Source organism: Enhydra lutris, unplaced genomic scaffold, assembly GCF_002288905.1.
Source record: "Enhydra lutris kenyoni isolate GAN:26980312 unplaced genomic scaffold, ASM228890v2 scaffoldscaffold3, whole genome shotgun sequence".
Lineage (NCBI taxonomy): Eukaryota > Metazoa > Chordata > Mammalia > Carnivora > Mustelidae > Enhydra > Enhydra lutris.
Genome location: NW_019154087.1, coordinates 31,086,156 through 31,101,505, shown reverse-complemented (window position 1 = coordinate 31,101,505; position 15,350 = coordinate 31,086,156). Strand labels below are relative to the sequence as shown.

The 15,350-nt window shown below is 33.1% G+C and overlaps 1 protein-coding gene across 1 annotated transcript in view; it reads left to right on the top strand.

The window, feature by feature from the left end:
- Nucleotides 1-15,350, top strand: part of LOC111154458 (Rap1 GTPase-GDP dissociation stimulator 1) — a 153,906-nt gene that overhangs the window by 65,452 nt on the left and 73,104 nt on the right. Inside the window, exon 4 of the mRNA XM_022514067.1 lies at nt 3,312-3,437. Within this exon, the coding sequence (XP_022369775.1) occupies nt 3,312-3,437 (126 nt within the window). The remainder of the gene's footprint in view (nt 1-3,311; nt 3,438-15,350) is intronic.

Here is a 15,350-nt window from a genome sequence, read left to right as displayed (position 1 = left end):
AGTAAAATCTTAAAAAAAAAAAAAAGGAATATTGGATTCAGAAAGAAATAGAAATATTCTATCAGGGACGGCTGGGTGGCTCAGTTGGTTAAGCAGCTGCCTTCGGCTCAGGTCATGATCCCAGCGTCCTGGGATCGAGTCCCACATCGGGCTCCTTGCTCATCAGGGAGCCTGCTTCTTCCTCTGCCTGCCATTCTGTCTGCCTGTGCTTGCTCTCTCTCCCTCTCTCTCTGACAAATAAAATCTTTTAAAAAAAAAAAAAAAAAGAAATATTCTATCAAACATTTATTGATTGTTTCACTACAATCAAAGGCAAAAAATATTCTTCAGTAGAAATCAACTTTATGTCAATAAATTTGAGTTGATATTAATATAGAGCAGTGCCTATTCCTTGAAGCTCTGTATTGAATTTCTATGTTGAAGTCCACACATTATGCAAAAAACTAAATGAATTTTATCTTGTATAGACACACATAGAAGTATACAAATACTTAGTGGCTTCTTCTACTGCATAGTCAGTGCCTTCACTGACTATGGCTTTTAACCCACTGAGCCACCCAGGTCCCCCCTGACTATGGTTTTTTCACTCACTGTCATTCTGCATGTATCTCAGTTTCAGCCTTCCCCTGACAGTCCTTCCCTCCCTCCTCAAGAACTTTTCAGTTCTCTGGAGTTCAAATTAAAAAGAAAGGATCTGATTTTTTTGTTTTTTTTTTTTCCCCAGTTCCTTGCTATTGTCGTTTTTAGCAGATTTTTGAACTAGAACATCTGATAGGCTATTGGCCAGCCGGTATATAGTCTGGCCTCAAGTAATAGTCTCACCAGCTATGCTCAGGTAACAAGTTCATGTAGTATGAACTAGGGGTATGTGTGGTGGGAATCCTGTTGAACAAGGATGACTGTGACAGCCATTCATTCTATAACCTCTATAATGGTATATATATAATATGTATAAGTAAATAATGTGTATTAAATATAGTATTTTAAACATATTCCTTGTAAGTTCCTGGTCTATTTTTACATATATCCATCTAAAGGAGGTAACTTCATGTCTTTAAAACTAGCTAAAGAGAGCTGCAGTCCTCAGTTAAAAAGCAAACTGACTGAAAAGCAGAAGGTTTTAGAAGGGAGTTTGCTTCTTCCAGGTACTGGCAGTCTTGTCTTTACACCGAAAGCCAAGGAATATACTAGTTTTATTTTATTTAATTATATGCTTTTTAAAAAAAAATTGAGGCACAGTTGACCTACTAATGGTGTTTGCATGCTTTGGTATTTAAAAAAAGTTCAGAACAGTTTTATTTGATTCTGCAATTTTCCCCTAATTATTTACTCTCTATTATTGATTGTACCATCAGAATTTTGAAAGCTATGTTGGTATCATATAGAACATTAGAGCATCAAAGCAAACAAAAATAGTAACTCATCAATGTTGCCATTGCTTGAAGAATAGCAACAACAAACCAAAGAAGCAAAATAATAAAATATAACAACAGTTATGAAATAAGAAAAGAGAAATAAGTGTCCAAAGGAAATGAAATTTATGAAATAAGAGTGAAATAAGAGTGCAAATCAGACTATTTCTAAATTTCTGATTTTAGTAGTTTAGTAGTTATTTCACTGTTGGAAACTAGGCATAGGGAAAGGTAGAAAAGATAATGAATATCTGTCTTCAAGTTGATTAATTTGAGTTGGTGACATGTTATTTTAAGATTTGAAATATATAAAGGTCCCAAGGAGATCATTAACTTAAGAGGTAGACAAGTAGATTGATATGTCATCCCCTATAGAAGATGGTCATTGAATTCTTTTTTTTTTTTTTAAGATTTTATTTATTTTATTTGACAGATAGAGATCACAAGTAGGCAGAGAGGCAGGCAGAGAGAGAGGGAAGAGGAAGCAGGCTCCCTGCCGAGCAGAGAGCCCGATGCGGGGCTCGATCCCAGGACCCTGGGATCATGACCTGAGCCGAAGGCAGAGGCTTTAACCCACTGAGCCACCCAGGCGCCCCTGGTCATTGAATTCTTGAAATTATAGCATAATTCATTTTCCTAATAGGAAAAAGTCCCAATAGGGATTTAAAAAAAAAGAGAGAAAGAAAGAAAAAAAACATCAACAGTAGACTTAAATATTAGCTTTAGAAGTAAGAAGTACTTCTTAAATCTTGGAAGTTTAAATTATAGAGAGTTTTCAATAATACAATGGTAAGTAAGTAAGAGATGTAATAGGAATGCAGTCCTTTGTTTAGGTAGAGAGGAATACCTCTGTGACTCATAGCTATGTTATGGGTTAAAGAAGTTGTTTCAGACATAACAGCCTTATATGATGTGCTCTAGGAATTTGAAAATGGAGAAAAAGAGAGGGAAGATTTCTTATGGTGGTACTTGTGGAACAGACTAAGGAGTGGACCCCCCCTTGAAAGTAATAGTGATAAGACAATGATTTTTTAATTTAGTAGGATGGGTTATAGGATGTGGAATTAGGTCTGTGTTGACTAAGTTCCTTGACTTACAGTATGTCATGATGTCCAAAATGATGGTCCCAATATTGATTATTTGGAGAACTTTCATTAATTGGTATCATTATTATCCCTCAATTTTGTAATAGTCCATCATGAGACACTATAAAAAAGTTTATGTCTAATCATCATGACTATGATGGTATCATTGGGAGACAATGAAAAATGTGTTACAAGTATAAGAAAACTTAACATTTGGTATTTGAGACCTATGAATTTATGGGTATAACAGCAGATGTGAGTGATCCATAAAAATAAAAAGTAGGAATTAAGGAATAGATGATTCTACCAGGTCTTAGCAATTGAAAAGGACCTATTATTTGTAATGATACACTCAAACCTTTTAAAAAATATTTTGTCTTTTTAGAGAACATACAGTGAAAAAAAAGAGAACATGTGAAAATTTGTACAATTTGATGGCTTAGTTTATAACTGTAGTACTTTATCAGGCTCACGGAAGGAACATTGCCAAGTGTTCCTGTCATCATATATTGCTTCCCAAGCACATTCGTTATTATAAGAAAATAGTGATCAATTAGGTATAATGAAAATTGAAAATTAATTAAAAATCTTTTGGGTTTATGATAGAGACTGTCAACAAAGAAAAATATGACCCTACTCATTTTGTGTACTTATTTCACTAAGTATTTAGTAGAGTTACTTTTGAACAGAATGTATCCTTCAGATGGTAAGCCATCTTAAACACTTTAAGAGTGGGTAGATATTTTATTAAAGGACATGATTATGTAAACTGTGAATTTTTAGATTTTTAATTACATATGTCTCTTATTTTCAGAATTTATGCGTATTCCATGTGTGGATGCCGGATTGATTTCACCACTGGTGCAGCTGCTAAATAGCAAAGACCAGGAAGTGCTACTTCAAACGGGCAGGGCTCTAGGAAACATATGTTACGATAGCCGTAAGTGTTGAAATATCAATGATACACTTAAAAACGTTTTTTTAAGAATTATGGTTTTGAAACTGATTTCAATTTTAGTGTTAGCACTGTCTTTTTTAGGCTAAGATACTAACATGGGCCAGTTATGACTTAGCTCTGCTTTCTCAGCAGATCCAATGGAAATTTGGGCCATAGCATTCTTAACTAAGAAGTTAAGGAAATGAATTCTTTTCCTCTGCTATCACAAATAATACTTTCAGAGGAAAGTAAGTCAATTTCTAAGAAATTAGGACTTTTAGTTTTAGAAAAAATATATATTATCTTTTCAGTTAGATTTTATCGAAGTTCTGTCTCTGAATGAGAATGCTGACGAACACAGTTTTTTTAAAGTATCGAAGTCTGCCCAAATAAATTTTTAATTACTTGAAATTCAATAAATCCATTCATAAAAACCATCATCTTCTCTAAAGCTAGATTGGCCTACTGCATTTGCATTGACTCCATTCCTATTTGTCATAATGTCACACTGTCATCCTCACCACTTTCTAAAATACACTGCTCTGCCAGGTAGACAGAAAGCAAGAACTTGGGTATGGGCATATTACAAAATTTTCTACTTCTCCTCTCCACACTTACATAAATAAAATACAAAAAAATCTTGAGTATATTCAGTTTAATTAGCCTTATCTTGGGTTTTCCTTAGGTATATATTTTCTGAGCCAAAAACACATATTTTAATATTTACCTTTAAAGTCTCCTAGGAATTTAGTTCTATTTATGTAACTAGGATAACTCTTACTGTTTATTTTCCCCATTGATTTCATGTACAAAAGACATAGCCCTTTTATAATAGGCAGTGCTTCAAAAAGTGATTTTTGTATATAAGCCAGGTTGAAAATAAGGTCATGAACATACTTATTTATGATTAAAGAACGTAGAAAAAAGACTGAAACTATAACTTTTCAGTTATGATTTATAGTATTAATGGTAAGGCTAGCCTCATTTATTCTCCTTTTCTTACTTTTTCTGGAACATTATATATTACATCTGAGGATATAGATGTCTTAATATGAATTTTAGCTTACAGCTTCTAGTCCCCAGTACTGGTTATAAATTTATCTACTGTTCCTTTCATTCCTGTGCCTTTTATCCTAGGATAGCTTTATTTACAGAATTAATTACAGAATTCCAGTACTTTATGAGTTTGCATTTTTATATTTAGGATTTTTTTGAACATCATGGCTTATTATAATATTAGCTCTCAAGAGTGAACCATTTAAGATACATTTTATATGATTAATTTTAACAATATATGCTAAAAAAGACTCTACAGAGTTATAGTCAAAGATTGATGGCATGTATTTGGAGAACATTGATCATTAATATGTTTATTCTTATCCTTCTGTGTATATTACTAGAATTTAAGTCTAAAGTATTCTTTAATCCTTGTTCTGGTTAGTTATTCTTAAATTATGCATTGTTTAACCATAGGAAATATCTGTTTTGAGTACTTTTGTCCTGGACTTTCCCTTAGTTTTGGAACAATAGGAGAAACACTTATAGTGATCTCTTGTCTCATATTGCTGTGATTTTTATGGGCACAGAGTAATTTTATTTCCTGTGTACTCTAAGGAATCTTGAAGTTAGGGTAATAAATGTGTAGTTAATAAGATTATCATTTTGATGAAACTAAAGTCCATTATTGCAGTGTTTATCATATCTTTTTGCTATGTTCTTATGAGATATGCAACATAAAGTCTGTGGATGTGCTTTAGGCTGTGAAGTTAATTTTTTTGTTTCATTTATTTATAAATATTTATAACCACTTCATTTTCACTCAATTCAATGTAAACTATAGTTAAGTGGAAAATTAAGCATAACAAGTACAGGCTATTTTTTATACTTGTAAGCCTTGCTTAAGGAAAATGAAGTTAGTAGTCTTAAGAATGAATAAATATTAAAAAAAATGAATAAATATAAGGAGTAATTTATTACTGTAAATCATGTGAAAAAATGTGTTCATTGTGCCATGCTATCTTGTGCATATAATTTCCATAAGTCTGTATGATTTATCCTTTCCTTTGAAATTAAATCTCTGTGAACTTCTCACTGATGATTTCAGAATAATTGTAGGAAAAATACAGCACTTTTATTTGAATTATAAGGATGACATTTTGTATCTGTAAATAATGATGCTGTGTGGTTGATTTGAGAATTTACTTGAAATGCATTTCTCATTATATTTTATGACAATGGGGAGTTTATGAAAGAACCCAGAAATTAATTTCTCTTTTTAAAAAGTATTGAATAGGTTCCATTTTAATTAATTAACCTTCTTCCCTCTCAAGAATGTAATGCGTCATTCTTAAAACGAAGACTGAAAACTACACATGACAGCTTTACAAATACAAGGAATCTTTTTCTTATAAATTACATATGTTTTAAAATTCACATTTGTGTTTTATCAGACTTTCCTATCAGACTAATTTGTTTACTTAAATTTTATAAATGTACTCCAAATGGGTAATTTTTTTAATGTGAGCTTATTCAGAATGATACTAGGCTTACAATAGATAGAAAAGCCAATATATGTGGAAAGCACCAGGAGACATTCACTGTTAGAGATAAAAATTTGAGAAATATGTGTATATTTTATGGATTTGTACTTTAACCCTTAAAAAGTGAAGCAGTTGCTAGTATATTTTAGTCAACGCAGTTTACTTGAAAGGAGGATAGCTCCAGCTGTAAAAGGAATTATACTTGCCATAAGATCCATGGAAATCTTTTGAAAAAAGTAGGTCGGGTTTTATAGTTTTACTGCCTTTGACAGTACCCATTTTAGGAACTCTTCCGAATGGAAGGAAACTCTTACATAATATCAGGTAGCAGGCTGATATAACTCCTACATGGGACTGAGTGAGGCTTTGTTGCTGATGAACTTTTTGAATCCCAGTCTCTCTCTTGCGCATAGAGATGAAAGAATCACTGGGTGAGAACATTTTTCATTTAAAATGTCTGGTCTTTTTTCTGTTCTTCCAAAAGAACAGAAGAAAAGTACTTCATTTATGGATTTCTCTTTCGAAGTATCCAAACAGACTTTTGATACAGGCAGCATTTTAAAATAGCTCTTTTGCCTTGAACTTTGCCAAGTAACCCTTTTTATAAGAAGTTTGACACCCTTTAAATCAATGATCAGAGAAAAATTGTATTTCAATTTAGAGGGAATCAGCAAAGCTGTGATGGGATACACTGGGGAATATAATTTTAAATAAAGAGAAGTTGTATTAAATTTCAGAATTGCATACCTTCAGCCTGTTTCATTATACATTTCTCTCAAAGGTGGTATTTTTAAAAAATGAGTTATTTTTTCCTCCCTATGTGGCCATCTCTGTAGTAGTCCCTCCTTTCAGTGATTAGTTTTGTTTAAATAGATGTGCACATTTTGAATTGCTGATATAATTAAATGTTCTTATGGTACTGAAGAGCTTCATGTTAAATTCCCATGTTGTATTTATAATTTGTAAGGATAAATTGGTCGTTGGAGACTGAGTTTTCTCTGCAGATGTTACTGCTTGAGGTCAGGAAATAATTGATATTAGATATATTTGTTCAAAGTTATGTAGTAGGAGCTAGAAGAAAATGATTAGATAAAATTAAATATTTGTGCCTTTTGTATACCAGAAAAAGATTAATATACATCTACATTTAATATATTTAAATATAATTGGGAAGGGTATGGGCTGTGGTGAGTGCTGTGAAGTGTGTAAACCTGGCGATTCACAGACCTGTACCCCTGGGGCTAATAATACATTATATGTTTATAAAAAATTTAAAAAAAATATATATATATATATAAAACATAAGTATCCATTTAATATATATTAAAATTAAACAAATATGCTTGTTTAAAAAGTAAAAATAATGCTTATTATATAATTGGTACTGTTATTGGAAAGATACTTAGGGAGCTTATATAATATGCCATCTTACATAGATAATTGGATTTGTGCTCATTGATGAATAAATAAATATTCAAAATGAGGAGATAATTGGGCTTGCCAAAGCCAGTATTTATGAAGTGAAATAAATATTGTTTCTTTCATTGACTTTAAGTGTAATTGGAAAGGGTACCAAATATATGCATGGGTATGTGTGTATATTAGTGATTATAATAATGCTACACTGTTTTTATATTAAAAATAAAGAATTCATTGTTCTGGTTGCAAATGCTAAAATACATTTAGCAATAATTCTATAATATTTTGTAGCGTAAGTTGGTTAGATAAGTGTGTATTAATATAATGCTGACATGCTTTGAAATTGCCTAAGTAAGCAAAGTATATTTGCCACAGTTATATTTAAAAGAGACCTGTTTATGCCTGGCATTTAAAATAAATGTTTATTTCAGTGGTCTAAATTAGGTTAAGTATTTAATTATATTAAAGAGTTTTGCAGGTTCATATGTTTACCCCAGTTTTCAGTATTCAGTTTTAGAATAAAACAATTATCAGCCAATAAGTATAAAAATCAGATTCTTCAGCTTTTAACGGTTAATCTGTTGTATATGAATGGGTATATTATCAAAGTATATTGTGTATATAAGAATAAAAAACTATGTGACTGCTATTTTTGTGTAAGAATAAAAAACTATATGCTACTGCTATTTTTAAAGACAGTAATTATGGCTATTATCACATGAAAATATTATAAAGATATCCTAGGGACACCTGGGTGGCTCAGTCAGTTAAGCATCTGCCTTCGGCTCAGGTATGACCCCAGGGTCTTGGGATCAAGCTATGTCAGGCTCCTTGACCAGCAGGGAGCCTGCTTCTTCCTCTAACTGCTGCTCTCCCTGCTTGGCATGTGCTTGCACGTGCTCGCTCGCTCTCTCTCTCTCTCTCTCTCTGACAAATAAATAAAATCTTAAGAAAAAAAGATACCCTGAATATATAGTTAGAAATAGATGTTGTTTTGTAACATTGTTATAAGCTCTAAAAAAATTTCATGCCATTAAAGACATCTCTAATATGCACAAAGGAACACAATTTGTTGACCATTAAACGTACACACTAAGTATGTGGGTTTTGGTCAGATTAAAAAAAATGATAGGAATAGTAATTGGGGCTGTTTTTAGAAATTAAGCAAATAGTGCTTGCTTATAAAAGACATGTAGTTTATTTTAAAATTAATGTAATTCTAAATAAATGAGATTTTACTATGCCCCCCAGAAGGTAAATATTCTAGATTGATGAGATTTCCAGTTCTACCCTTCACTAAATTGTCATTTAATCTTTCTGAATTTCAGTTTCATCATTGGTAAAGTGACTTGTATAGATGAAATCAGGTTTATTTATAGATGAGTAATATAAATTATGAGCTGCTATACAAAGAAAATGTAGCATTTATATATGATTGTTTGTCTTCGTTAGGCTGCTATAACAAACTACCATACACTGGGTGGCTTAAACAACCAATATTTGTTTCTCATAGTTCTGGAAGCTGAGAAGTCCAACCAATATCAAGATGCCAGTAGATTTAATATCTGGTGAGGACACTCTTCCTGGCTTGCCCGTACCTTTCTTCTCATTGTATCCTCACATGGCAGAGAGAGAAGAGAAGAAAAAGAGGAAGGAAGCTCTACTGTCTCTTATAAAGGCACAGATCCCATTATGAAGGTTCTGCCTCTGTGACCTAATTACTTCCTCCTATTATTACATCAGGGGTTAGGGTATTAACATTTATGAATTTTGGAGGGTCACAAACTTTCAGTCCATGCATCATTGTTTCTAAGACTGTGTGCTATATGACATAGTGTAATATATACACTAATGTACCCAAGATATTTAAAATAAAGGTATAAAGGCCAGAAACCTTATAAAGACAGGCAAAGATAAGTCTAAGAATCAAGGATAATATATTGACTATAATGAGCACTAATCTAATTTGAGCTTCTTGGCAGCCAAGGTGGGGAAAAAAAGCTTGTTATGCTAAGTAATTTTTATTTTGTGCTAAGGAGAAATAGTCTAGTTCTTCATTCAAACAAAAACTGTTGAGACAAATACTAAAAGGGATTTATCACCAGGATATCATTAGTTCCCTAGACTGTGTACACATCCCTCTTAAAATATGCAAAGGATATTGGCTGACATTAGAGGCAGCATTTTCAATCATGGCTGTATAAAAATTGCCCCAAGATTCTCCATATGATTGTGTCTTGTACCAAATCTTCAACAGAATCCAAGAAATAATACTGAGTACTATGTTTTAATTGGACAAATAGCCCAAATGTATTGTTTTTTAGTAAACTTTAAGCATACAACTTAAAATGAGAAGTTTGGACATGAATATATTTTCTAATTTATTTTAAACCAAAATACAGTTCTACTTTGTATTCATTGTATCTGCTTAATTTCTGTGTTGTGTATAATAATATATCCAAGTTCTATTTTCTGAGATTAAAAAATATGCTCTGATGTGCGCGAAAGTGAGTATTTTCAAATAACACATATTGATGGTGGTTACATGAATCTATACCTGTGATAAAGTTGCTTGGAATCATGTGTTCCAAGGAACTTAAGTGTACATAAGTGCAGAGAAAAACTGATGAAATCTGACAAGACTTGTAGGTTGTATCAGTGTCAGTTTCCTGGTTGGGATATTGTATTAGAGTTGTGTAAATGTGACCATTAGAGTGAGCTGGATGGAGGGTACATGGGACCTTCATGTACTGCTTTTTTGCAATTTCCTTGTGCCTCTAATTATTTCAAAATTAAAAGTTTAAAAAACTCCACTTATCCAGGAGGCATACATGCTCTCTCTCCTATGGGAAATGACCTTGCTTCTTTCAACCCTACTTGAGTGTGGGGGAAATATATCACAGAGACACACAAACAGAGAGAGAACAAATACATAAATATATATTACATGTATATAAGTACACATTTATGTACATAAACACACACATAAAAATTTTTAAAGTATGACCTATAGCAATAATTTTTTTAACTGGGTTTGTGCTATTAAAATGGAGGATACAATTGCCTCTAACTTTTTTCCTCCCTTCAAATTTGACTTTCAGGAAAAAAATCAACAAAAAAATTGACAGTCCCAAAATAAGATTTAGGGAGAGGGAATTTATACTCTCAGGACTTTGATCAGAATAGGTAATGAACAAGTAGTAACTCTAGTAGCATCCGGCTTCTATGTAACCTATGGTGATAGGTTAGACGGTAGCAGTTCTAGTCTCAGAATTTGTGTGTTCATCCACAAGTCTCTACTTCAGGTGAGATTTCTGATAAGTTAGTATCAGCCTTTTAAGTAGTTTATAATTTACCCTTGTTCTAGAAAACTAATGCAAATGATGTGAGGGGGATATGATTTTGCCGATAATCACTTCTGTTTTATTGTCCAGGTGTGTCTCTGATATTTAAAGAAGTTGTAGTGTATCAAGGTAATGAAGCATGTATATTAATGTTAAAAAACAAGGCACTAGCGGCGCCTGGGTTGCTCAGTGGGTTAAGCCCCTGCCTTCGGTCATGATCTCAGGGTCCTGGGATTGAGCCCTGCATCTGGCTCTCTGCTCAGCGGGGAGCCTGCTTCCTTCTCTCTCTCTGCCTACTTGTAATCTCTGTCTAGCAAGTAAATAGAATGTTTTAAAAAAAAAAAGGCACTATTTAACAAATGCTGTAAAAGGTTACATAATATAAATCTTGGAGGGGGAGGCGGGGGCTCATTTATGTTTGAGCTCTTCCAGTGGTATCCATGAAGAAGAAAGCATTTAATTGGCATAACATTTGGACCTATGGAGAGAGGGAAATGGTTTTTCAGGAAAACAGAAAAGCATTTTAAAAGGTAGATAAACATAATGGAGAGATGTGTCTGGAGCCCAGATTGGGGAAGGGCTTATATAATGGGGAGCCATTGAAAGTATTTCAGCAAAAGAATGAAATGCTCAAATTGATACCATAGACAAAGTTAATTTGAAAGAGTTATACATTATAAGATAGGCAGTCATACTTAACAAGAAGTGTGCATCTGAAACACTGACGGAACTTTTTCAAAATACATTTTCTTAGCCATATGCTAGAACCAGTATATCCAACCTGTTTTGCAAAAGCTCCCTAAATTATTCTGATGCACATTCTTGCTTAAAAAACATTGGGCAGTGGGCTAGATGAAGAATAACCAGTGAGAAGGCTAGTTTTTCTTTTTAAGCTCAAAGAACAAATGAAAGAGAACAGGAAGGAAGAGGGTATGTATGGAACCCAAGAAGATATCAGATAAGAAGGAAGGAGTCTTTGAGTCCAGAATTTGAATCAGGATAACGCCAATCATAGAAATAGTGAGATCCCATCTAGGTGGGTGTGTTTGGAGGTGCATTGAACTTGAAGTGCTGTTGTCATATTCAGGTGACAGAGCTTTGGGATTCATGCACTTAAGAGTGATTATTGACCCATGAGAAGAGAAGAAACATTTAAAGGAGAACAGCCACGTTTAGGGTGTAGAAGAAATGAAGGAGCTTGTGAAGAAGCACTGAAAGATTCAAGGAAAGTAAGTTTATTGTCATGGATTCCAAAGAGTTGGGTGATAAACAGTGTCAAGTACTGCCAAGAAAAAAAAATACTGAATTTTGATGGTTGGATAAAGGGACATTCGTGTTTTTAAAAAACATCTTTGAGTCTGTGTGGAGAGAGAAGTCAAATTTCAAGGGCTGTGGTAAGGAATGAGGAAACGAAGGGAGAGTATTAACTTTCTAGAAGTTTAATGAGAAAAGAAGAGATGACTAGTTTGAGGGAAGGGCAGTACTGTGAGAGTGAGTAACATACTGGAGACAGGAACATATTTGTTGGGCTAGGACCCTGTGGACAAGGACAAAGTAAATTTAGAGGGAATAATTAATTGATAGAGAAGGATTATAGATGAAAAAAATCACAAACTCAGGTAAACAGGGCTGCTATTAGAACAGAAAAGGACATTTTTGTCTTAAAAAAACTCAGAAGATAGGTGACATATAAAAAAAAAGTGTTAAGATAGTAAAGAGGACAGTCAGAAGAGTGTTTTGTCGGTTAGCCTCCCGTCTTCCCAGTAAAGTAGAAGTCAAACCCATCTGTTAATAAAAGTCAGTGGCAAAGTAATAGGAAACTTGTGGTGTGGGGAAAAAGTTCAGAATTGGGGTTATGGGGCATGTTATCAATATTCATGAAGATCGAATTGTTTAAATAACCAAATGGTAGTGGAGGTTTACTGCAGTTAAAGATGTCTGCATCTGTTTGTCAGTGTGTGTTGTGCACTTAAAATGTATGTAAGCTAAGGAGTTATTTTGTACTTTGATGTGTGGACAGGAAAGAACCACCAAAAATAACTTCAGATAGGTATTCCAGCTTCATAGAAGCATATACTTTGGATCAGAGTGGGAAGAGAAGTGAGACAGAGAAGAGGAAGCCATTATAGTAGGCCAGGTAGGATGTAAATACTGACTGGATCAGAGAGAATGAATTAAATGTGAAGTAAGATTAGACTCTTTATTATCACTTTGGTTCTTGCAAAGTAGTCCACTAGGTTTAAGAAATGGTTACTTAAGTAACCTTTCAGATAGTTTACACTTTGAGGAATTATGATCTTTCCATTTTTATACTTGATTGTTAACATTCAAATCCTGCTTGTTTATTAGAACGGTATTTAAAAGTCTAATATGCTATAAATTTTTACCTTGATAAAAATTACAGGGCAAAGAATACGGTACTTTTTTCACACAGCTGCTTTTTTCCAGTACTATATTAGTTTCCAACTACTGTGTTATAAAAATGTGATTGTCTTGTTAAAAAGAGATGGAATAATTGTTTTCAAGTAGTTGTTACCAGTTTTATAGATACAAAGGTGGAGACAGCACATGAGAAAGTGTTGCACATGGCAAAAATATTGCATGATTTTTCTTGATTTCAGTGAGAAGTCCTGTGGTTGCTAAATTAATTTTTTTGTCCCTTGGTACCAAGTTCCCTCCTAGTTTCTGAATCAAAGCCTGAATGGCTTTTGGAATTTTCCTTTCCTAATAAGAAGCCTTAAATAGGGTGGGGAAAGTCTAATTTACAAAATTCTTCAAAAATAAGATTTTTGTTCATTTTTACTTAAATCTTTTCCCCCTTAACCCTTACTACCCTAATTTCACCTGTCAAAAATGAAGTTAAAGGTTAGCTACATTAGATATAAAATTTTCAGTCTGCTTATAGAAACCCTGTTAACACACATTATCCTCTGCTCTTCTTAATTATTATTTAATTTTTCTGTTTTTCTTCTTTGTAACTGAGCTGAAATATTAAGAACTTTCTGTTTCTAATCAGTTGTCCCTGCTACATGTTGTGGATATTTCCTTTGGCTGTGAGGGAATATAAAAGGTAGATAACTATTTGAAGGTGAATAACTCACATTCTTCTTTCTGGGTGGAATAAATGTTTGTGCCTTTTGAGAAACTGCTATCAGTTCAAATTAAATTTTAAATTGTAACTATAAATACATATGTACACATATACACATACATTTCCATAATCTAGCATAATTACTTTAAAGTATGAAATAGTTTGATACAAAAGCCTCTTTTATATGTAAAATAATTGGAATGAAGTTGAATTTTGATCTTGAGTGGTTTGGACTTAAAACATGGAACATTCAGTTATTTATATTATAACTTGAAGGCTGTTCAGAAGTCATATTATGGAAATAATTGAGTTTGATAAATTATTTTATAAGTTAGTTATAATATGCAGACATTCAGCCTTTTGCTAGTAAAACGATAATATAGAAATATAAAAATAAAAAAATAATTTCAGCAATTTTTTGAGCAAATGTATGGTGATTTATCGATGTTCTGTTATATAAAGACCTTTTGAAAAAAGGAATATCAAGCAGTTTTGACTAATGTGAGAAATCTGTTGAGCTGTAGAAATTAATACAGTTATCATCAGACACACCAAAGCTGTGTCCATCAAATTACATGTTGTGACCTAATTTTGAACAGCATCTGTGGAACTAGTGCTTTCCTCCTGATCCTGCATTATACCTGCAAATATACAAATTTATTTGAAATTTACCTGCATAAAACCAAATTTTTAAAACCTTGAATATAGTACTATGCCACAAAGTTGCAGACTTTATGCTTCTTTTTTGACGTATGAGTATTTAACAATTATGGTGGTTTTTTTCTTTATGACTCATTTTTGTAATTTCACTGGTATAGTATTTGTAGCTTTTACTTTTTTTTTTTTTTAAATATTTTATTTATTTATTTGACAGAGAGAGGAGACACAGCCAAAGAGGGAACACAAGCAGCGGGAGTGGGAGAGGTAGAAGCAGGCTCCCCCACTGAGCAGGGAGCCTGATGTGGGACTCTATCCCAGAACCCTGGGATCGTGACGGGAGCCAAAGGCAAATGCTTAACAACTGAGCCACCTCAGCGTCCCTGTAGCTTTTACTTTTATATCTAATCTTTCATGCATTTTACCTGCACCTGGTTCATTTATAAGTTGCTTTCTAAATTTCAGAAAAGATATCAATGGGTTCACATTTTTCATTTGAATGTTTAAAATACATTTGAATAAACAAAGTTTTAACCTGCTGAACTGTCCTTTTAATCAGCCTTCTGTATGACACGGGAAAAGATTTATTCTACTAAGCCATATTAGAATTAGAAACATGCTTTTATGTCATTGAAGATATATATTTATGTTCCTGCCTATACAAAGTCTTAGTACATACACCATGGGTCATATGATTTGAGTGTTTTTATTCCAGTAGTGATGATGAGTAAATCCCTGGAAATTTTTACTCTGTCTTTGTATTTTTTCATTTCTATATGTGTGTGTGTGTGTGTATACACACACCCCAGGTACTTTAATCAACAAATATTGATTGAGCCCACTGTATTCAGGACACTGTACCAGT